Source organism: Cavia porcellus, unplaced genomic scaffold (genome assembly GCF_034190915.1).
Source record: "Cavia porcellus strain 051 isolate PalLab524CR breed Dunkin Hartley unplaced genomic scaffold, mCavPor4.1 scaffold_25, whole genome shotgun sequence".
Lineage (NCBI taxonomy): Eukaryota > Metazoa > Chordata > Mammalia > Rodentia > Caviidae > Cavia > Cavia porcellus.
This window is the reverse complement of record NW_026947508.1, coordinates 54,150,628-54,172,926: the sequence shown is the minus strand read 5'-3', so window position 1 is coordinate 54,172,926 and position 22,299 is coordinate 54,150,628. Positions and strand designations below refer to the sequence as shown.

Here is a 22,299-nt window from a genome sequence, read left to right as displayed (position 1 = left end):
GACTCTTATCTTCTTTTCAAGTCTTGTAATGTCTCCAATGTTTTAGTTTTATTCTTCACTGTTTTGTTCAATTTTATTATAACTGATGATATAGGCAATTCTTTTTAAGATAGCAGGAGGCAGTATGGTTACCATTGTTGATCACCTTGTGTTTTGTTTTTACATTATGTATTATGTCCATCCTTTTGATTTGACTGACTCTGTCCTGTTATGTCACATTTGGTTTTACTCTCTTCAAAAAAAGTAATAAGAACTGTGGGAGTAATAAAACCCAAAATATGTAATTGTCATTGTACAAAAGAGAGGAAAAGAAAGTGCTCTTAAGGATATAAGTGCATGTATATTTAAGTGTATAAGATAGATAACCATATTACTGAGTTTTATTGGATCATTGAACAGAACTGTTTGCAGTCTCACTGTTTGAAAGTCCACTTTATATGCTTTAATTTTGTAACTTGAACAACTATTTCTAAGGTGACAATATGTAATCTATTAACTATTGATTTCCTACTGTTTATTTTTTCTGAAATTCTGTATAACTTGTACCCTTTTCCTGTTTTTTTTTTTCTTTTTCACCCTAAATAAAATTTAAAAAAAAATAGATTCAGTTCCTCAGGAAATATATGTCCTTAGTTCCAGAGGTGTGGGCTATATGTAGTGTATGTACCATATTTCCCAAAATGTGGAACAAAAAGCATGGATTTTGGAAACAGACTTCTGTATTTTTCCATTGCCAGTAGGTTACTCTCAAGGTTTTTAAGCTTCCTGGATCTCTGCTGATCGATTTTGTGTCCATGAAGTATTATTATGGGTAATTAGGAAGAACCCAGCACAGTGTCTGGTATATAAGACAGTCACTAGGCTACTGATAGGAAACCTTAATGTTGAGACCTTGGGCCTCAAAGTCATCAAGCTCTCTGAATAAACATGTCTGTATTCTCAGCTGAGATTTGAGAGATACACTTGTAGATACACTTCTAGTGAATCTAACCTAGATTCACTAGGTTACCTGGTTCCTGTTTCAAGTTAAGTCAAGTCACTTTATGGCTTTGCTTCCTGAGGTATAAAATGGGGATAATAGAGCTGTGCCTGACTGAAAGAGAGAACTCATAATTAGCAGAGACAATAAGTAGCTCAAGAGAAAGGCAGCTGCAGACAGGATGGTGAAGTCCCAGAGCCAGTGGGTAACCAAGCGTGGGTTTGAGCCTGGTTGGTGGAATTGAAGAGCACATGCTCTTGGCTTCGACACAACACTCATTCTGTACTATTTTGTATTATTTTAGCCTTTGAAACCTGTTTACAAAGCCTAACATATGCAGTGTGTTTTGTAATTTGGTAGCAGGAAAAGTTTTGAGTCTTACCAGAAACTAGTATGTTTCTTCTTTTTGAAAATAAAAATTATGCCACTTATTACTGTCTTTCTTTTGAGCCAAACTGAGAGCTCACTCGCAGCTACAAAATGACTTCTATCTTCCTATATTTTTGTTCCTTATTTTTCTTTTTAATTTATTTTTTAACCAACTTTTTATCTAGTGTTTCTTGTTGATAGAGGCCTCAGAGGTGCTTGGAAAGTTATGAGGTTGAAATAAGGCTACAGAAGTTGAAATGCATAGGAAATTTATGAGACTTACTTGTTTCATTTGCAGAAATAAAAATGGCCAAGAGGAAATTTAAAATATATGATTTTAATAGATATTTTAAATGCTAAAAAAGAAATCCAATAGGAAAAGATACAGAACAACTAACTCTAACAGAAGTCAACTGAAATGGAAACTACAATAAGTATGTCTGAGCCAGGAAGCGCTCATGATCTCCCTTGCTGAAACCTATCATTTCTTAATCATATCCTGTATGTGTTTTGCAAGATGTAAGCTGCTGTTAAGGGAAGGACAGTCTCATGAAGGACCACAAGCCAGCCCAGGATCGCCCCCTCATACCTGTACAGAAGGAAAATCCCCCGAGGCACAGGCACCCAGAATAGCAGCGCCCACAAGGACAGACTCCACCTCTTGCGACAGGACCGCAGGCATGCCTGTGCAGGATGAAGCCACCATTGGTTAGGGAGCAAGATTAGAGGCAATGTGTAGAGGCAACAAGCAGGTCCCGTGGCAAAAACATCTGACATCTAGGCAGCACCCCCATCCTAACTCTAACCCTGCTCCTTGGGGTCACCAGTTCTGAAGGATCTCACTGGTATGCCTGCTAGTGCAGTAGCCAAGAGCTCTATGGGAGCCAACACCATCTCTTCATCACCCTATGAGCCCTTGGTGCCTGGGTGTGACAGACTTCTGCTTGCTGCTACCTGCTGTTTGATTCACACCCAGTTCAATAAATGCTTATTATGTGTTTTGTTGGGCTCAGGGAATACTGAGATTAACCAGACTGTGTCCTACTGTTCCGGGCTCAGAGGGGAGATGGGATGAAAAAGAAACATAGGGCATCAAGGGGCTGGTTCTCAGTTGAGCAGTACCAAAAACAAAGAAGCAGTAGGAGTGGGGCATAGCTGCCTAGTAGCCTCTGGTGCCTCACACAGTATGGACATGGCCCTTAGCCCACAGGCAAGGCCTCTTTCCTGGTCCTGCCTCCCTCTTCCCAACATCTCCTCTTCCCTGCCTGCTCCACAGGCCTGATCTATTTCTTTAGTATGCTTTGGGGTTCTTCATTTGCCTACATAGGAAGTGCCAGTGACCCTGGTTTGTGCAAATGCAGCCTTCCCACTGATGATGCCCCACTGGGCTTGGGAGTTAAAAGTGACACTTTACCATTACACTTTATTGTTCAAATCTCTTTCCTCTGCCAGAAGTTAAGCTCCATGAGGGTAGGGGCTTTGTACTGTCACCAGAACCTAGGACATGATGAATGCCATAAGACAGCAAATCTCATGTTTGTCACAGTGGATCGAGGCTTTGGCAGATGCTGAGGTGCAAGTAGAGGCTTATGAGCTAGGACTACAGGAACAACTCAGACCTGTGCTTCTCTCCTGTGTCCATGAGCTCTGTGTTTTCCAGGAGGTTCTTTAAACTCCTTTAGCCTTGGTTGCCTCCTTATCAAAGGCAATGAGACTTCTCACAGGTGCATGGAGAGGATTACTGGTAGGCATGCAGGTGGGGTGCAGCACATTTTCTGGCCTAGGTGAGCCCTGCAGAAGTGGTGGCACTGCTATTAGAAATTAACGTTATTGGTGCATGTAACTCTATGAGGAAGTAACCTGGGATGGGAGCTGGAGCAATAGGGAAGGAACGGGCACCTTTCTGTCACCTGTATAGAGGGATAGGACCAGGATCAGGCCACAATGAAGGGTTGTGGTGGCACAATCAAGAGAGGGCACTGAATGCCTTTCTAAATCACAGAAATGGTACAGATGAAGGAAGTCCCTCCAAATGCCATTTACCTCCTATATCTGGCAGGGAGGAACTCCCTCCAGGTCTCTTCCCTTGGAACCAGAGATCAGAGTGAGCTGAATGAATTCTTTGTTCATTCTCAGGTTGCAGCCCTGAGATCTGGAGTGATCTGGAGACAGACTGCCAGGGTGTGAATTTTGGCTTCCTTGCTGATTTAGCTGTGAACCTAGGCTGGTTACCTGACCTGACTGTGCCTCATTTTTTCCAACTGTGAAAATTTTACCCATTTTAGGGTTAGTATGAGAATTAAACATTCTATTAAAAGTCAGGCATTTAACACAGTGTATGACTTGGAGAATGCACTAGATAAGCAGTGCTGTTAAGACTCTTAAAGCCTACCTTTATTCATGACACCTCGCCTGTCTGAATTGCTCCAGTGGGTAGAACTCCCCACCAGTTCCCTCTGCTTCTCAGACCAGTCCCATCTCCTCCTTGCCTCTCCCCAGGCACACTGAACCCTGATGCTGCCTGTTGTAGACCATATCTTCTTGGCTACATCTCTGACTAAGCTCCTAGGGGATCCCTCTTCACAGAGGCACAGGCCCCTTATCCCTCCAAGCTTGGAGGTGGCAACATTGTTATAATCCTAGCTAACTTTCTGGTTGCCTGAGTTTCCTTATACCCTGACCCATCTCCCTAAATAAACCTCTCATTGCATTGCACTTTAGGTAACCCATTGTGTGCATATGGCTTTTCCAAGTCTGGGCCTGCCTGGCCCTGACACTTTTGTCCTCCAAGGTCCCACCACCTCTCTGGTATCTGGTCTTTCTGTCAGAGGACCATAGCATGTTTTCTCTTTTAAAGAAAACTCTTGGCAAGACATCACTGCTCTTTATTTCTACGCACCAAGCCCAGCCCCTGATAGGCTGACATACAGAGTGCATAAGTGAAAGAATGAATGATTAAGACAATGAGTAAGGCCAGAAGAGGGAAACCCTAACCAAAACTGCCAGTACTCAAAACAAAATTCAGCAGAAGGAACATTTAGTTCCATATCATCAGGGGAAACCTACAATTACTTAGTCCACTCCAGGAGTTACTTGAAACCACAGTTAACTGAAGCGCCAGGGTACAAGGAAGTTCTTCCTCCTGCAGATGACGTTTCTTGAGCTGACAAAGCCCATCTCCCTGAATGCACAGAGCACGCTGCTCCTAACACAGCAAAGGTTTTGCTTCCAAAATATTAAACAGCTTTTCCTCTTACTATCCCTTCTTTTGGGTGTGAGATCACCTGGACTAATGTGAATCAACATTTACTTCTTGCCTACTGAAAAGCAGGCAGAGTCTGCTGCGAAAACTAATGAGCATTTACTTCTCAGCCCAGCTACATGAGGCAGGTGATGACATTTCTGTCTTCCAGAAGAGAAAACAGAGGCTCAGAGAGGGAAAGGAACTTGCCCTAGATCACAAAGCTGCCCTTCTGCTCTTTCAGGATGCTATATTGTTTGCAAAGAATGTTCCAAGTCCTTTGTGCTTTCTCATGTGTATTTCTGGGAATAATGCTTCATGCCTGTGGTCCTCTCTGAATCTTTCTTAGCACAGAAACTACAGCAGTAGTTAATGGCATACTTAATGGCATCAAAGCTTTACCTATCCACTGGCTGCTGTGTGTGGCTGCTGGCTGGCTGCCTGTGCAGGTAGGTGCTTTTCACAGGGACAGATGCAAATGTGTTCTTTCTTCCTGGAGCTGGGCGAGGGAGAGGAAGAGGAATGTGAACTATTTTATCTGATGCATTAATAAGCCTAGCAGAGCCCAAAATATTTAAAGGCAGATGCACTTTGCCATTACTTGTCAGTCAGAGGCTTTTAAAGGCAGAGAAATTTTAGGTCAAAGAAAAGGTCCCTTTGTCCAAAACTGTAACTGGCCCATACTTAGAGACAAAGAGTTCAGTTTTAATCTGAATTTAAACACTGATTAACAGCCTTTTCATTCAACAGTTTGGAAGACAGCATGTCTGAAGTAGGACTTTTAAGAAAGCTGCTGAGCCTCTGGTTCTGAGTCAGCTCAGGGACATCAGGGCAGATGAAGACCCACGTTCACCAGGGCCAGACCCTGAGTGTCAGGCCACCCCTACTGGGTCATGCCTGTCCGCCCTGCCCTGCAGGCCCTGGCTTGCCATTCTCTCAGGCAGTATGTCACCCAGAGGTGATTTCTGTTTCACTTCTTCATCCAGGTGGGATATTTTTAGTCGTTAGAAGACTGAAAATTGTAAAGTCACGGGCCAGATTTTAAGTCTAAACCTTATCTGAACTACCCAGCTGATTTTTACATAAAATATAATTATGGTTTTCCTCCTGGGGCAAGTGATTAGGTAATCTGGCTCCTGCATCTCTCTTCTCCCTTCCAGCACACTCTGGTCAATTCCATAGGTGTGGATTCCTTGGGAAAAGAGAGCCATTATCAGTTACAAAAGAAGAACCAATAAATCTAGGTCAACAGTAAGGTACAGGGACCGTGGGCTCAATGGGGTTGGTTACAAGCCAGGTTGTGTCCTATACTGGCTCTTTTGACTTTCACAGGTCAACTTAATTCACTTACCTATCCTCAGTTAACTTGTAAGATAAGTTTTTAATTTTGGTGGTAGGGAAAGATTAAATGTATTTAGAATAATCCACACTGACATATATTAGGTGACTGGTTCATGGCAGTAATTATGGGTAGTAATGATAGTTCTCATCTTGATAGATGTACCCTTATACTGTGTCCTTCTCTAAACTAGTCTCTGACTTGTACCTCAGTCTATTTATCTCTAAGATGAAGATAATTAGCCCTACTTAGTTTCATCTTACAATGTGTAGGGGTCAACTATGTCCACTTTCTCACGTGCATGGGTTGGGATGACCTGCAGCGGAAGCTACAGGGAACTCAGAATCTTTGACTGCCCAGCTGTCAGAGTCAAGGAACTAGGGGCATAGGACAGTGAGGGTCACAAGGACTAGAGGCCAGGGTCCAATAGGCTTATATTCAGCTGGAGCAGGGGCTGTGGATAGGTGCCAATCCTCCCCTACTTCCCTCCTCTGACCTGCCCTGGTCCCCACCTGCTCTGGAATGAGTCCTTGGAAGGAGCAGAGAGACAACAGAGGAGAAAGAGGACGAGGGCTGGGAGGGTGCCCATGTCAGCCTTGTGCCCCTCAGGGCATCTTCTGCCAAAGGATGTTCCTCTGCCGCTACCTGCTCACATCAGAAAGAGCTTGTTCTGCTCTCTGACTTCCCTCCTGCGTCCTGAGTCCTGATTCTGATGAGCTGAGGAGGAACCTCAGGATCTTGGTCTCTTGGTCAAATTTCCAGTCTATAGCTAAACCCTGGTTCTCCCAGCACCTGGACTCCACATTCTTTCTTCAACACAGTGTCCCAATCACTTCTTCTCAGTCACATGTCCTGCACTGTCACAGAAGCTTCTACTGTCTTGTTCTCCCACTCAGGGCTCTTAGTGCTCTGAACTGAAAGTGTCTGTTTGCTCTTTCCCTTCTTTCTCAGTGGGCCTTCAGTTCTACAGAGGCAAAAATCACACCTCACTCATCTTTACATCCCCAATTTCTCGCCATGCCTGGAGGAAAGAGGCACTCAGAGCTGTGTGGACTAATTGCCCATATCAAGATCTCACCCTGCCAGTCTCATCCCATTCAGCACTTGGATATGGATGGAAGTCCCTTCCCAACCCTGAGCCTGAGGACTTCACAGGCCTGTTCATAGCGTGGCACTTCTTACAACCTCATGTTCTCAGTCTGCCCAGAATGTGGCCATGCCCCTTTGCTGCTCATCCCTCTTCGTAAGAGACTTACCAGTAATATCCACATGCATCTGCACAAAAAGGGGATTCTTGCTCAGGCCACCACACAAAAAAAGAGTATTGATAGAGTGCCCTGCTGCTTCCATGGCCTCTATGATGAAGCGGGTCCCAAACTTAAAAGAAAAAACCATAAAGAACCATTAGCATGGTAGCAAAAATAAATAATAAGCACTTACTAAGTATTTCCACAGTGCTTGACTCTGTGCTGACAGCTTTATGTACACCTCTTCAGAAAGCTGGTGCTCACAGAGATATGTTGTCCTTGATCACACAGCTAATCAAACCACAGTGGGAACTCCAACCCAGGCCTGTTGGACCCCAAAAGCCTATTCATTGCTCCACCAGTTACTTCTATCAGTAATTACATGACACGGACAAAAATGATGGATGATGTTAACACAGTTAATATTAACACAGTTCTTTCAAATATTTGATGACAGTCTGTTACAACCCAGGCCTTCTGTTAGGTATTGGGATGAGACTGATTGCAATACTGCTCTGAAATCACCAGTGGTAATGACACTGGGGTCACTCTTGTTTCACCAAGGAGAACTAAAGACTTTCCTTAGTAAAGATGCCAAATAACACAGTTATTAAGCAGAAACAGAAAGGGTCTCCAATTGCATGAAGAACGTGAGACACCAGTTTTCAGGATGGTAATGGGCTAAGCCTAATTTGCCACAGGCTGAAGCAGGATACTAGTCCTCTAGTAGAGAGGCTTCTGGAGTCAGCATTCATCCCTGTAGTAGAGACTGACTGGCACTTGTGCTGCAGTGGGCTGTCTGTATCACTGAAAGCTGTAAAAGTTTTGCCATCATTGTGTTAGCCCATACTCATGACTTGGGATGAGGTGGAGGGCATTTGCTCTGGCTGGCTCAAAGCTTCACCCATTGTGCGCTCAGCTCTGGCTATTGGGGTGCTCTGACCTGGTGCCTTCCTAAAATGAATTATCCTCATCTCTGTCTTGATGAATGCACTAAGCACAGTAAAAGTCATGATAGTTTGAGATGAGGACACTAACCTTAGAGTTACTGAGGTGAACTATAATGTAATGCTTTAGTTTTGACCAAGCTATTCAAACAGCTGGAGATTCTAATTCATTTTGAAATGCAAAAAACACTAAAAGTTCAAAATTCATAACTTATTTGGGGGTAAGGATCAAAAACAAGAGGAACTGTGACCTGCCCTTTAGGAGCAGCCACAAGCAACCCCTGTGGGGCAGCTCTGGAGAGCAGTGAGAAAGAGGATTGGGAGTGGTCCTTGAAATGTTCAGAGATTGAGCAATTCTGGGACATGGTGTGCATGGGTGTGAACTGCTGAAGTACAGAGGGGAGAAGGTCCGGGGGGATAAAAGGTCAAGGATCCAAAGGCCCCAGGATCTCCACAGAGGACCCTTTTTGGTATTGCCACCAAGAAGGAGGTGAGAGGCAGGCTGCAGAAGTTAGGGGCCAGCTGGTAGTTTTTGGTGACAGAATGACTGTATTGTAGGGAAACACAGTACATAGAGAACAAGTACAGATAGTTCATCTTGAGGGAAAGAGGGGGCAGAAATGCCTCCCCTGGGCATGGGGAGCCTTTGAGGAAGACAGTATCAGAAGGGAACCTGGGATCAGAGGGTATGGAATGCCAGCTGGTGAGGAGGAAATGATGAGGGATGGGGCAAGGTAGAGGGAAAAGGTACAGCAGTTGCAGCCTAGAGCTCTTCAGGGTTTGTTGAAGCCGTTCATGAATCTGGCAAAAATATGCATTAGGTGAAACTTGGGCCGCCAGTGAGAACCCACAGATGTATCGTGTTTAAAAAATTAAAACATGTAAGGCCAGATCCTGCTTATTGACTATGGCTGATTACTCCCAGATGTTTTTCTTAGGTTTTTGGAGGGTCATGAACTCCACTGAAAATATGATAAAACCTACTGACCTACCCAGAAAAAACAGGTCCCACAGAATATAGTTCTACACATAACTTTATGAGGTTAATAGATGCCCTTAAATCCACCATGGATCATGGGTTACAGCAATGCTGGTCTCTCTAGGGATATGGATCCATAATAGCTGAAGGCGCAAGTTTTAGGATAAAGGAGAAAAAAGACCCCTAGGCCAACATTCAGGCATTTCATCTATTTCTTATACTTAACCTTTCTCAGACGCTATGCTCACTTGTTACACAGGAACAGTAAAGCAATATTCACTCAGCAGAAAATTCTAGACTGTCAAAAATAGTGCTATGGAAAATAAAGTCTCCGACTTAATAAACAGTGACTTAACTTCCAAGCTTGGTGCTGTAGGCAGAGTAGGCAAGAGCACGTGAGAAGTTCTCACAAAATAGCTCTTCTGATTATTAGCTATGTACTACAAATTCCACTGTGTACTTTATGATATCTCTAATCTTAAACTCAGAAACTACATATTGTTATTCCCACTTAGATAATTTGTGGACAGGGTAGCTGTTTTTCAATTTGCATGGGAATTGCAAAACCTTCCATGCAATAAAATTCTCCCTTGCTCACACTTCACTGAGACCTGTCAGCCACCCAGTTCACCACAGCCTGTTCTGCGGTTTTCTTTGAGAATGGACCCTTTAAAAGTACTATTTGCATTTGAAGTCTATTGATTTGCATTTGGTTCTGTACATTCCCAGTGGAATAGCCTAATTTTAATTTAAATACTTGGTGAAAACATTTTTTCCAGAAAGGTGAGCACAAAATCATTTTCACACAAAGCTCTTTGGTGGGCAGAGTTACACAGAGTGGAGTCTGGGATACCACACTGAAACGGAACACTCTGTAAGGAACTGCTGGAGGAGGAAATGCAGGCCACAGTGCTAAGGAGGAGTGAGACGGGCTGTCGGGACCCTGAGGGAATACCCTTATTCGGCTATCTCGTTGGCTTTTCCCAGGAAATCTATTGTGCATTACGCTCCTCTTAGGCTGCCAACTCTAGGTGTTTGGTTTTAGAAGTATCAGAAATTTCAGTTTTGCAGTCTTGAGAGGTAAGTTTTCCAACCTTCCTTAATTTCATTCTATTCCTGCCAAATACTAACCATAGATACTACCACAGGGAGGAACTTATTTAACTTATAAACATCAAATAGAAGCTAAGGCAATATTCAAGGCCCAGGAAAAAAATAATCAAAACTAAACTATTTTCTCCAAGTCAAACATTATAGGATGTTATGTGTTATCAGAACAGTTTATTAAAAATGCACATTTTTGCCTAAAAGATCAGTACATTCAGATACTTTTTTAAAACTAATTGAACTCCCCTCGATTCAATAAACTCCACAATAGAGCCTTATCAAGAAATCTTATTTAAAATGCCTTTCCTTTAATGTATTATAAAGATCATTAAATCAATGGAGAGAATAAATTTGATCACTTTGAATACATGTATGCCCAATTAAATATAAGACTGACTTTTCAAACTGTGGTACTGTCCCCCCAATCCTGCTTATATTGTTTAACTAATTTTACATTCCTGGACTTCCTGCTGCATTGGTCTTATTAAGAAAAAGACTTCTTAAAAAAATTCCAGGATAAGGAAATCATATTTTCTAGTGTGTTAGTAAAAACTGTTCTTAGGAATATTTAAAGGCTTATTTCATCCAAATAGATTTTACAAATAGATCAAAGAAAAATGTAGCAAGGTAAAGTGGGATGAGTAGGTTGCTCGGAGGAAGACCGACAAAGGTTCAAATGCCAACCAACATGCACATGCTGTGTGGACTTAGCACCATCCTCTTTCTCTTGTCTGTACAATGAGGCACAGGGTTGGAGTCCTCCCAGAGGTCATGAGATATTACATGACCACTGTGTAATGATGCCCCTCAACACATCCTGGATGATCTTGTCCTTTTTATCTATGTCTTAGCATTGTGCTCAGGTGGCTGATTTTCTGGGTTATCCATTTCAATGCAAGTGATTCATCCCATTGTAAAACTTCTCATATAGTAACGCTAGCACACAGATTGACTGCTCTTGGCAAGGACTGCTTGGTAGGTTGATTGATTCTATACTCCTACACAGTGACATTAAAGAAAGTATATATTACTTTAGTAATTGGGCAGTTTTGTTCTCTATTGTACATGCATGGCATCTAGCTAGATCTGAGTATTAAAAACTTCTGTTGGTGATATTGATAAATATGCTTTTAGTTCTAATATTCAAAGTCATAAGGTTGTAAAAGCACTGTTTTGAGAAATAGAATAACTGAATATCATATATTTCTGTGTAGCATTAACAAAGTCATTTGTGTCTTTAAGAGGTAAGATTAAAAAATATAGTAAATTCTGTTGCTGAGTGCCATCCAGTGGAAAGACTGGATCACAAAAACATTAGAAGATGTCCTCACCAACCTTATCCACTAGATGTGGCACTGTGTGACTTCTCGTTCTCTTCCAAAGTCAAAAGGATCATGATAGGTAAGCCTTTGAATCACTGCATGACACTGAGCTACTTATGAGAATACCACTAAAGACACAAAAGAGGACTTCCAAAACTGCTGCAGAAAATGGCCAGAATGATGGTATAGACGTGTTCAAAGAGACGGAGAGTATTTTGATAGGGATTATCATTTACTATACTCAGTGTTTTGAAAATTTCATCACACACTATATTTTAAAATCACACTGCATATACTGATAGTCCTAGACTCCTTTTAAAAATGGCATTGGCATGTCTTACAGCAAGAGCTTGAACCGTGGCCAGGTAGAGGATGGCGAGATCATCAAGGTCCTGAGACAATGTCAATCCAGTGACCTGCAGAAGGAGGAAAAAATAGGAGGTGGCTGAAGGAGCTGCCACTGTTAAAGGGGAGTTCCCAGGAACTCTGAGTATGATGTGCTTTCTTGCTGAAATAATTTCACATGCAAATCCCCTTTTTGTGAGCTGAACGTGGAATGCCTACTGAATTACTTATTCTTTAGACCTGGGAAAAAATACCCTTTCCTCCTCCCACCCCACCCCCAAATGCCTGGCCCTTAGAAGGAGCCGAAGCAAATAAGTACTATAGGCTGACTAATGTTTCTTAGCATGAAATTAAATCTTTTTAAAAATTTTTCTTTGCTTAGAAATATCTAATTTCTGTGGCTAATAAGAAATGAACATGTAGGACTAGGGATTTAGCTCAGTGGCATAAGTGCCTGCCTGGCAAGTATGAGGTTGTGAGTTTGATCCCCGGTAACAAAACAAAACAAAACAAAAAAAAAAAAAAAAAAAAAGAAAGAAAGAAAGAAATGAACATGTGAACAGTGATATTCTACTACAATCTCTTGTCTCAGTTCTGCGTCTGTCAGAACTCAGTAACAGTGCCCAAGGGGTATTCCAGGTAAAATAATCTGTCTCCTATAAATGTTGTGCCTACTGGGGGATAATTTAGAATCTGTGGTTTGCAAGGGAATCCCATTAATGTCAATCAGAACCATATGCTTACATGGAGTAGGTCATTTTCTGAGAAATTTCAGAACTAAACAGGATGCTGGATTGGGACACCAGGAAGACTTGTGCACAGTCTGCTTTCATAACTCTTATTCATCACTGTGTTCTCAGGAGGCATTTCTAGGGGCAAAGGCTAATGGTTTCTTCAAGCCTGGACTGAAGTTTATGGGCATTAATACAATGGTACCGTGGTTCATGAATTTAATTCATTTCACAATTCTAGAAAGGATGGTCATATTCATGTTCATGTAAGGAAGATGGCCGTGATTGCACTTATCATCTAATGCACAGTAACAAAAACAAAACTGCCAAATGCTTCTTTTGAGAACCAAATGGTTCACAAAAGCATTTGTGATCCAAGGTACTACTGTACTACAATTCATTTTAGATTTTCACATTATAAAATTAATTCACACAACATAAATGTACCCACGTTATATGCTCTGATAGTCTAGTTCAAGCAGGTTGAGTATGCAGCTTGCAAAACAATAGGCAGGGTGAAGGGTTTACTAGGTCATTCTTCCTTTCCAGCCCTAATCAGCTACAGTATATCCCTGTGATATCGCAGTCTACAGTTTACAGCCCCAGTCATTCTAGCATTTTTCCTTAGAATCTAACTAATAACATTTTTTGAATGTGTGACAATTCAAGTTCTTACTGAACACCATGCTTTATTCTGTATCTTATTTTTTCTCTATCAATTTACATTACCATAACTAGACAATGTTAATTCCTTACTTTTCAAATATAGAGGGAAGACATTTGTCCACGTCTCAAAGAAGCACGCACTAGATTATCTGGTCACTTGATGCCTACTCCAAATCCCTCACACCATCACACCTTCCTTTCCTTATCATGGGAGTGACTCAGATGAGACTGGGGTAAAAGCAGGTTCCCTGTAGCTCTGATGGAACCTTTGTGTGAGTAAGAAAAAGGCACTCATTTGGGAGAATTATTAAAAAGTTTGAAATGGTAAGAGTTCAGCCCCATCAGCTGGATACCCTGCAGCAGGCTGTGGATCTGCTTAGGATCGTCAGTTAGGAACACACATGCTCTTGCTCATGTCTTGCTGTTGGTCTGTTACACAAACCAAATGGACAATAACTTAGAATCTCTCTTTCAGAGCCAGGAGAACAGACTGTCTCCCTGTGGCCTCTTGTTTCTGGCTTTAGTGGGAAGCAATCCTCTGTATCTGATCCACAGGTGAGTCCTGAAGACCAGATCTGCATAATTCATGAAGGGGGTGGGGTAGAACTGCATTTTACACTGCAGAAACATTTCCCTATCAATATTTACTAGAAAACTTGGTGTTCTATATTATAATACTGCTAATGTAACTGGTTCTGATATCTTTCAAATGACTAAGAACCTGTAAGAGAGAGGGATGTGACTTGAATTTAACTTTCTTAATCAGCAGTTATCCACGAGAATTTCCAAAAAGCATTAGTATTCAAGAAAAAAAGTACTGTGGTTCTTTCTCTAGATTTCTATTTCTCTCAGAGATTAGACATCATAGAGACACGTTCTTCCAGAAAGTGATCAATATATTGGACTCTAAAATTAACTCTTGAATTTGCTAACAAATAAGGTAAAAAAAGGACACATGATCAATGAATCTGCTTTTCTTTTTCTGATAAACATAACTATCAGTTGAGGCAACAAATTTATTTATAGTAAGTTCTAGAAGGAGCTTACTATGGGAAGCATGATATGGGAGGTATGAAGTGTTCAAAGACAAGTGAAAAGATTATATCTATGTATGTATACACACACACACACACACACACACATATATATATTAGATAATCATACTATTACTCTCTTGTTAGTTCATCAAAGAACGATTTATCTAGAGGGCCAGTTAGCTGGAAGGCAGTGAGTCTGTGCTCTGCACCCCTCCATTACCTTCCAGAGGGCAGGCCAGCTGGAGGAGAGCTCTACACGCCGCCATTATATCTCAGATGGTAGGGCTGATTGGAAAACAGTGAGTTTGCAATCAGGGTCCCCTCCACTGCATTCTGCCGATCCAACTGGCTGAAAGAGTGACCCTCTAAAGGGAAATCCAAGACTCAGGACAACAGCCTAGAACACAGATGCATGCATACCTCTGGAGGGCAAAGTAATTAGCAAGGTGAATAATGCAGAAGCATCTGAAGCAGTAACAGGGAGACAGCAGTTGGACTCTGGAGAAGACCAGTCCTGGCCCCCACATCCAGAGGCCAAGACTGGCTCCATACCTAGCACATCTCTCGTATGTAACATGAATACTATCACAGAACTGTAAACACCAGAAGATGGTAGGTTCTTAGAGTAGCTATAAAGAACCAAGCACACCTGGGGGATATCCCTAAGGCAAGGACATCTCCTTTCCTCTTTGAGAGAGGCCTCAATGCTGGTGGTAGAGCTATATATCATAGGAGGTTGGTGAACATCAACATAGAAGACAAAAGAAAAAACAAGATGGAGAATGGCAAGATGCAGAGGTGGGGTGCAGCCCCAGACACAGTGTCCACCAAGGATAGACCTGGAACTCAATGACATGGATGAAGGTAGAAGTCAAACACTAGAACTTTCTGGAATGGTAACAACAGAAGTGAAAAAAACAAGTGGAAAAGGGCGTAGAGAAAATGATCTTTCTGGTACAAAAAGAAATCTTAAAATCAAAGATATTAGAGAAGACATAAATAATAGATGAGCTCAGAAAAAGATGGAAACAAAAATGCTCAATGCAAGAAAGAAATAGAATCCATGAAACAAATACGGAGAGAGACCCATGAGATTAAAACCTCCATTGAAAGTATATGCAACACACTGAATGAAGGAAAGGATAGAATTTCAGATCTTAAACAAAATTGCAGCTAGTGATCATGAAGACAAAGATATCCTAAAAATAGGAAGAGGCCATGAGAAATTAACCCAACAGCTACACAATGAAGCACAGAAGAATAACACAAGATTGCAGTCAAGGAGCAATGAGACAGCACAAATGCCATAGCAATCATAAATATATATGCACCTAATACAGGAGCACCCACTTATATAAGACAGTTATTGATCAACATGGAAAGTCAAATAAGCAGTAACATAATTGAAATGGGATAACTAAATACCCATTGTCACTGAGAGATGGACCAACTAGATAGAAAATCAGCAAGAAGTATCAGAGCTGAACCAAATCGAGACTTAATAGGATCAAATGGACCAAACCAAATGGACTTAATAGTAAGAAGCCATGCCCCAACACTCCATGCGAGTGGCCCAGAGAGATCCAGTGAGCCTATCATAGGCCTGGAGAAGAAACCATACCCTGAGGTCCCACTGATATTGATAGAAGGAGCATTGGTGAATGCCCTGTGCCTCTCCACCACTCCAGGAACCCCAGATCAAAGGAACCCAGGTGCCTAGTCCAATCCACTACATAGAGCAACTGGCAGCCAGTGCTGGAAGCAATGGGCTGATTAGGAGGAACACAGAAAAATGTCAAGACAAAGCAGCAAAATACAATCTCAGACAAATAGACCACATAGAACAGGTTCAGGAGACATAGACATAGTAGAAATTAGAGGTCACACACCTGAAATATTTTATTTCAAATTGATAACAAATGAAGTAAAGAAGCAATTTAGTTCTTGTATTGACTGGTTAATTTTACATTCCTACATCCATGGTGTGGACAACTACTGGATAACAAGGGGTATCATGGTAACCATTGCTAATTTACTGTCATCTTGTTTGAAGTCCTGCATCACTTCCATTGTTTTGTTTTGACTGGCTTTATTCTGTTTGGTTTGGTTTGGTTTTATTCCTTAAAAAAAGAATGATTTGTGCTTTCATTGTCTGATTATTTTTCCATGCCTGTATCTTGTAATCTGAGCAACTACTTTGAAGATAACAATTCACAATATAGTAACCATTTTAAACTCCTACTATGCTGATTTAAAGTTCTGTACTATTGTTTTTAGTCTTGTTTTGTTTAAAAAAAGGGAGAGACAGAAGTGAGCACAGCTATCTCCTATATTTGTTCACTACTAGCACCAGAGCCATATTGTCCAAAGGTGGGTTAGTGAAAGATTTTTCTCTTTTAAAGTACAAAATTTATGACCTAGGGTCCTGCTTCCCTGACATCTCACCTGATATGCAAATGGAGACACAGTTAACAGATAACTGTTAAGTCCATTTGGTTCCCTCTCAAGTATCAGAGACTTGAGGTCTAAGTCAACCTAGATAGAACTTCCCAAGGAATGTCTGCTGCACGGACTGTTTGGGAGACCAAAGTGGGGGGGGGAGGTGTTGTCCTATAGGAAGGTAGCTGCAGTGTCTTGGGAGTGATAGGAATGCTCTGGGGAAGCAGGGCTTTGCAATGGCCAAGCATGGTACCCTTAGTAAGAGGAAGCTTGAAGAAACACTCTGTGTTTATAAATATGCATGGGGCATATTTTGGATGTTTGGGCAATACATCAAATGTGTGGGGAATTCCACAGGGAGACTTGCAATGGTAAGTACATTTTATTTTATTTTATTTTTTTACTTATTGTGTAATTAAGGGAACTGTAAGAGAAAACAATATTTAGAGATGTGGGAATATTGTAATATATAGCACAAATATGCAAACAACTACAGTGAATAAGTTCAACATCATACAGATATAAAGTATTGGGATTTTTGTACTTAGAAAGGAAGTGAATATGAATGAAAAGATGATGAGCTCTGGAGTAGGACACCTGGGTTTAAATTTTGATGTTCCCTCTAACTGGCTACATGGCTCATACTGTAATATGAGTTTTGCTATCTCAGTGAGCTTCAATTTTTCCATCTGCCAAACAGGGATCTTCTAGTCATTTTTGTGAGACTGAATCATATCTCATTTGCAAAATGCCTTACATTTTCAGTAAGTTGTACTGAACTAAACATTCCTCTCATTCTTAGAGTGTCAGATACATGCACAAAAGTGACAATTAATTAAGCGTTCACTCTTCCTTTGTCTTTCTCTGAAATTGCACAAAGGGCTCAATCGACTCACTAAGTTGGAAGCAGTAATAAGGCATGTCCTTAACAGCAATGGGGGCTACAGGGATGTGAATGAAGAGAACTGAAGTTTGGTATGAAGAAGCCAGAGCAGAAGGCATGTTGAGCCATGTCCAGGTTATAAAGATATTCAGCCGTGTGGTAAAGAAACGTGTCCTTGGGGGCTGGGGGTTTAGCTCAGCGGCATAAGCGCCTGACTTGCAAGCAGGCAGTCGTGAGTTCGATCCCTGGTACCAATAAAAAGGAAAAAGACAAAAAAAAAAAAAAAAAAAAAAAAAAAAAAAGAAAGAAACGTGTCCTTGATCAGTGACCAGAGACAACACAGTGGGAGACACTTTTATAAAAAGTACATGACCATATCTTCAGTTCTATCTACACATGTCTACTCTCTCTATAAAAATAAAGGCATGGTAAATCTTCACACTGGACTTTGACTTGCTGTGGCTCAGCAGTGATTCAAGTTGTGTACAATATCTTAACATTTTCCTGGCATCCAAGCGGGATGCAGGTTTCCTGGGATTCTACTCCAGATTTACTAAATCTTTGATGAGGCCCTAGAAATTAATGTTTAGCAAGGACCTAGTACACTAAATTGTGGGAATTAGCATCTCAAACCTTTGTATTATGATAGAGTAATCAGTTCTCAAATAATTAAGCTTGTTAATAAATATATTACACATATAGCATCCTATTTGGCATCCAAAATCTGAAACACTGAGTTTTGCCATTATACAACAAGTAGAAATTTCCCATTGTTTCAAGCACAAATTATAAATGCTACATAAAATTACCTTCATACTGTGTACATAAAGTACTCATGAAATACAAACGAATTTCATGTGTGGTCTTGGGTCACATTGCTAAGCTATTTTGTGTGTATTTTCAAATATTCCAAGATATAAAAATTCCAAATCTGAAACACTTCTGGCCTCAAGCATTTTAGATAATGTACTCAACTTGTAGTAATTCAGTTAACTTTTTCTTTCCTAGTTATTCAAAGAACTGAAGTGATTATACATATTAGTAAGAAAAAAGGGCTAAGGGATAGTTTCCCAAGAGGTCTTAAAAGACTACAAAAGACAAGAAATTGAGGCGCCTAGTCCTGAGGTTTTCTAGGATCATCAGAGCTTGATGTGTCACTCATGACTGACAGGGAATGAGCTGAGAGTTTTTCTAATACACTGTGGAGCACTAAAAATGCTCCATTTGCTCAGTCAATAATGGACAAGGCAATGAGGAAGATCAAAGAAAGATTTATGGAAAGCCTCTGAAGGCAGGAAAGGGACTGAAGGACAGGGAAAAAAGCAAACATTTCCCCCAAATTTAGAGAACTCAGTAGTTTGGCAGATCAGGTGAACACTGGGCAACGTATTGCCTTAAAACCACTCATATTTAGAGATGCAGATGTATATGTTATCACAATGTGGGAGGCAGAATTCTAAAAATGTCTCCCCAAGAATCTTGTGTCCTAGTTACTCAAACACTACAGTACAACTCAAACACTAATCTGAGTAAAAGAATAGGTAGCCAGTTGACAATAAAAAAGATTATCTTGGATTATCCTGTTGGTCCAAAGCAGTCACAGGAGCCTGTAAAACCAGAAGAGGAAGGCAAAAGTGCCAGTCAAGATTCTGCATAGAAGAAGTAGGTAGGTATGAGTAGGCAGTAACAGAATCAGAGAGATTCAAAAGATAAGAAGGACTTGTCCCACAATCCCTGGCGTTGAAGGAGGAAGCCCAGGGTGACAGGTCTAGGAATGCTGAAATGCCTCTAAGATAAGAAGGACCTCTTACTAAAAGCAAAGAAATTGAGACAGAGGTCCCACAACCCTGGAACTCAATTCTACCAGCAACCCGAATGAATTTGAAAGCCAATTTGTTTTCTCCCAGAACTTTCCAGTGGGGCCTAGTATTGGTCCTAGGAAACCAAGAACAGGGAAACCAATTGGGCCCATCTGAACTTCTGACCTGTGGAATTGTAGATGATAATTTAAGCTCTTAATTCTGTGATAATTTATTACACTAGCAATAAGCAACTAAGATATTCATGGAGACTAGATGATGAGCTCCCATTCTCCTCATGGTCATCCTTAGTCTACATCACAAACCAGTTTGTTTGGTCTACCTAGTGCAACAGGTGCTTCACACTCAGGTGTGTCTGCTTCTGAGGCTGTAGGTCTGAGCCATTTGATGTCCCACACATTCGTTCCCCCACACGCTCACTCCTCTGTCATGACTAGCTTTGTCCTGAGTCCATACTCCAGCGTAGATTCCATCCTGGGTCCTCTGCCTTCATTCCTTCCCATTGCTCCGCCCAAACCTTTCCAGCAGACTCTACCTACTTCACTGTTCAGTCTTCTCTGCCTTGAGAAGAACTCCTGTCCAACCACAGTCCATCCTGCCTTTATTTGTTGTTTGGTGGATACAGGAAAAGAAGCAGTATGATGTAATTTTCATTTGATAAATAAAATCAAATGAAAGGAAGGGAAAAGGCTGTGCATACCACTGTATAAAAGCAACAGAAATAGGTAGTAACAAGCAGCATAAAACATTTTAATGCTAGTTATCCTAAGCTCTTTTACAATAAGACAAAATAAATGGTACAATTTTAAAAGACACTAAAATGAGAAACAAATATGGAGGGATAGGGAAAAAAGAGCAGAAGTGAGAAAACACAAAGGCCTGGATTGTTTTTTAGTTTTATTTCCTTTTTCTAAACACAGTGTCAGTGATCCAAGTTAGAATTGACTAGTCTCTGGTTCGCATTCTACTCTTTTCTAGGTAAACAATTTAACTTCCTTAACCTCAGTTTCTCCCTTCTTTTAAATGGGACAGCAATATTATCTTGCCGAGTTATGGTAAAAGTATAATGATACATGTAAAACACCAACTGCAGCTTTTAACATATCAGGTCCTTTAAAACTGGGACCTCTCGTAAGTCATAACAAATTACTTCAATAAGAAACATTTTCAGAAAATCAGTTAAATGACAGGATATTAATCTTTGTCACAGGATTCTATTTTTGTTAAGCAAAAATAGCATGTAAAAATGGCTGAAAAACAAACAAGTGTTATATAAACAACAAAAAGTTGTCATGTCCATATCAAAGCACGCATTTTTAAGGCTTATGAAAGTTGCTTCAGTGAGCACATGATTTCCAGCTGTACCATCTGCCATCTGTCAAAGGACACAGGTGGCAACCTCTGGTCTCCCTGAGCTGCACATACTTATCCTGTGTGACCATGCAGCTTTCTGACTTTAAAAATAAGCATTTCTTTTGTCTTAGCACACCATTAAGTTGCCCACTTCATACTCCACTCCCTGAGCTCTGTCTTGCAGATTGATCTGTAACACTGACGGAAAAACAAAAGAGCTTCTCCCAAAGTAGGGCCATAACAAGTGCCAGAGGAGAATAAAGGGGTGCTGATTAAGAACAGTGGGAAGATTCCTGGGCATGTCCCACCCCTACATGTAAGGCTCAGTAGCTAGAGTAGATTTTAGACACTGGTTAAGCCAGAAGTGACAATTACTTTGGAAATTTGAATCAGTGAGGTTAAGAATGAAACCAGAACCATCACCAAGAAGAGACAGGGCAGAGTTTAGATTAAAGCCAAACTCATGAAGCCAGGATTCGGTTTCAGTTCTACTTCTTGGCATTAGCTTGGGCAGCAGCTTTTATTCCTCGCTTGGCAATAAAAGTGGCAATACTTATTTGACTATGAGGCAATTATTTTGTGCCAGGCACTAGTGAGATTAAGAAAGTAAACAAGCTAGACTGTTTTCTCAAAATGCTTTCAAGTAAAGTAAATTTAAAGTTCATTCTGTGTCTTATGACAATTCTGACCGTATTTTCTTCAGCGAGAATCACACATTTTCTTGCTTCCTGTGGGGTGTTGATTCCATTACTGCATACAGAGGTGTCTGTCACTGCCTTTCTTTTCACTCCTGTCCATTCATCTCCACTCATTCTTCCTGTAAGCTTCTGCCCTATCTCACAAAGAAATGTCCTTAAGGATCTTCTTGAATATATTAAATATTCAGTAATATTTTCCTTTGTGTTCAGTAGTAAACACTTTTAACAGGCCTTTCACTAAGTATTTAGATGACATTTTTCTCTTTGTATGCCATGTTTTTTATTTTCCTGTAAGACTATTAGTTTTTAAAATTCACACTAACTAGAGAGCTATACTACTTCAGTGATTCCCAGCATGATTTACTCTCAGCCTCAATCATGGTACACTTGGATTTGCCCCCTAGGACCTGTGACTAAATGCTGATTACCAGAATGCAATGGTTTTGTTTGTGCAACATTGTAAGACGGTTTCTCCCCAACACTGAACAACTCTCTACGTTCATGAGCTGCCAAGATTCTTCCTGCTCTGCCCAGAAGCAGAGTTTCCTTTGGGAGAGGAGGCTTAAAATGCAAGCCCTCACTGTTCATCCGGACTCTCTCTCACTCATCGGGCTTCTTGGGTGGCAGCTTTTAAGTAGACTAAACTGAAAGGAGCACAGTGAGTGGCTCATGTAGGAGGGGGAGTGGCTCGTGTGGAAGGGGAAATTTGAGGAAGTAAACTCACTAACTGCTTCACAAAAAAACCCCACACATAAAACCTAGCATGAGCAGGAGAAAGAGGGACAGCCAGCCAGTGC

At 41.0% G+C, this 22,299-nt stretch overlaps 1 protein-coding gene across 14 annotated transcripts in view; it reads right to left on the bottom strand.

Annotated features, from left to right (window-relative positions):
* The window catches only part of Fggy (FGGY carbohydrate kinase domain containing), a 511,054-nt gene that overhangs the window by 113,733 nt on the left and 375,022 nt on the right, over positions 1 to 22,299 (bottom strand). For all 14 annotated transcript variants that reach the window (XM_063236600.1, XM_013146222.3, XM_003464041.5 and 11 more), the window contains 3 exons: positions 11,872 to 11,946; positions 7,185 to 7,305; positions 1,938 to 2,032 (listed from right to left, as the gene is read on the bottom strand). In XM_063236600.1, the coding sequence (XP_063092670.1) occupies positions 1,938 to 2,032; positions 7,185 to 7,305; positions 11,872 to 11,946 (291 nt within the window). The remainder of the gene's footprint in view (positions 1 to 1,937; positions 2,033 to 7,184; positions 7,306 to 11,871; positions 11,947 to 22,299) is intronic.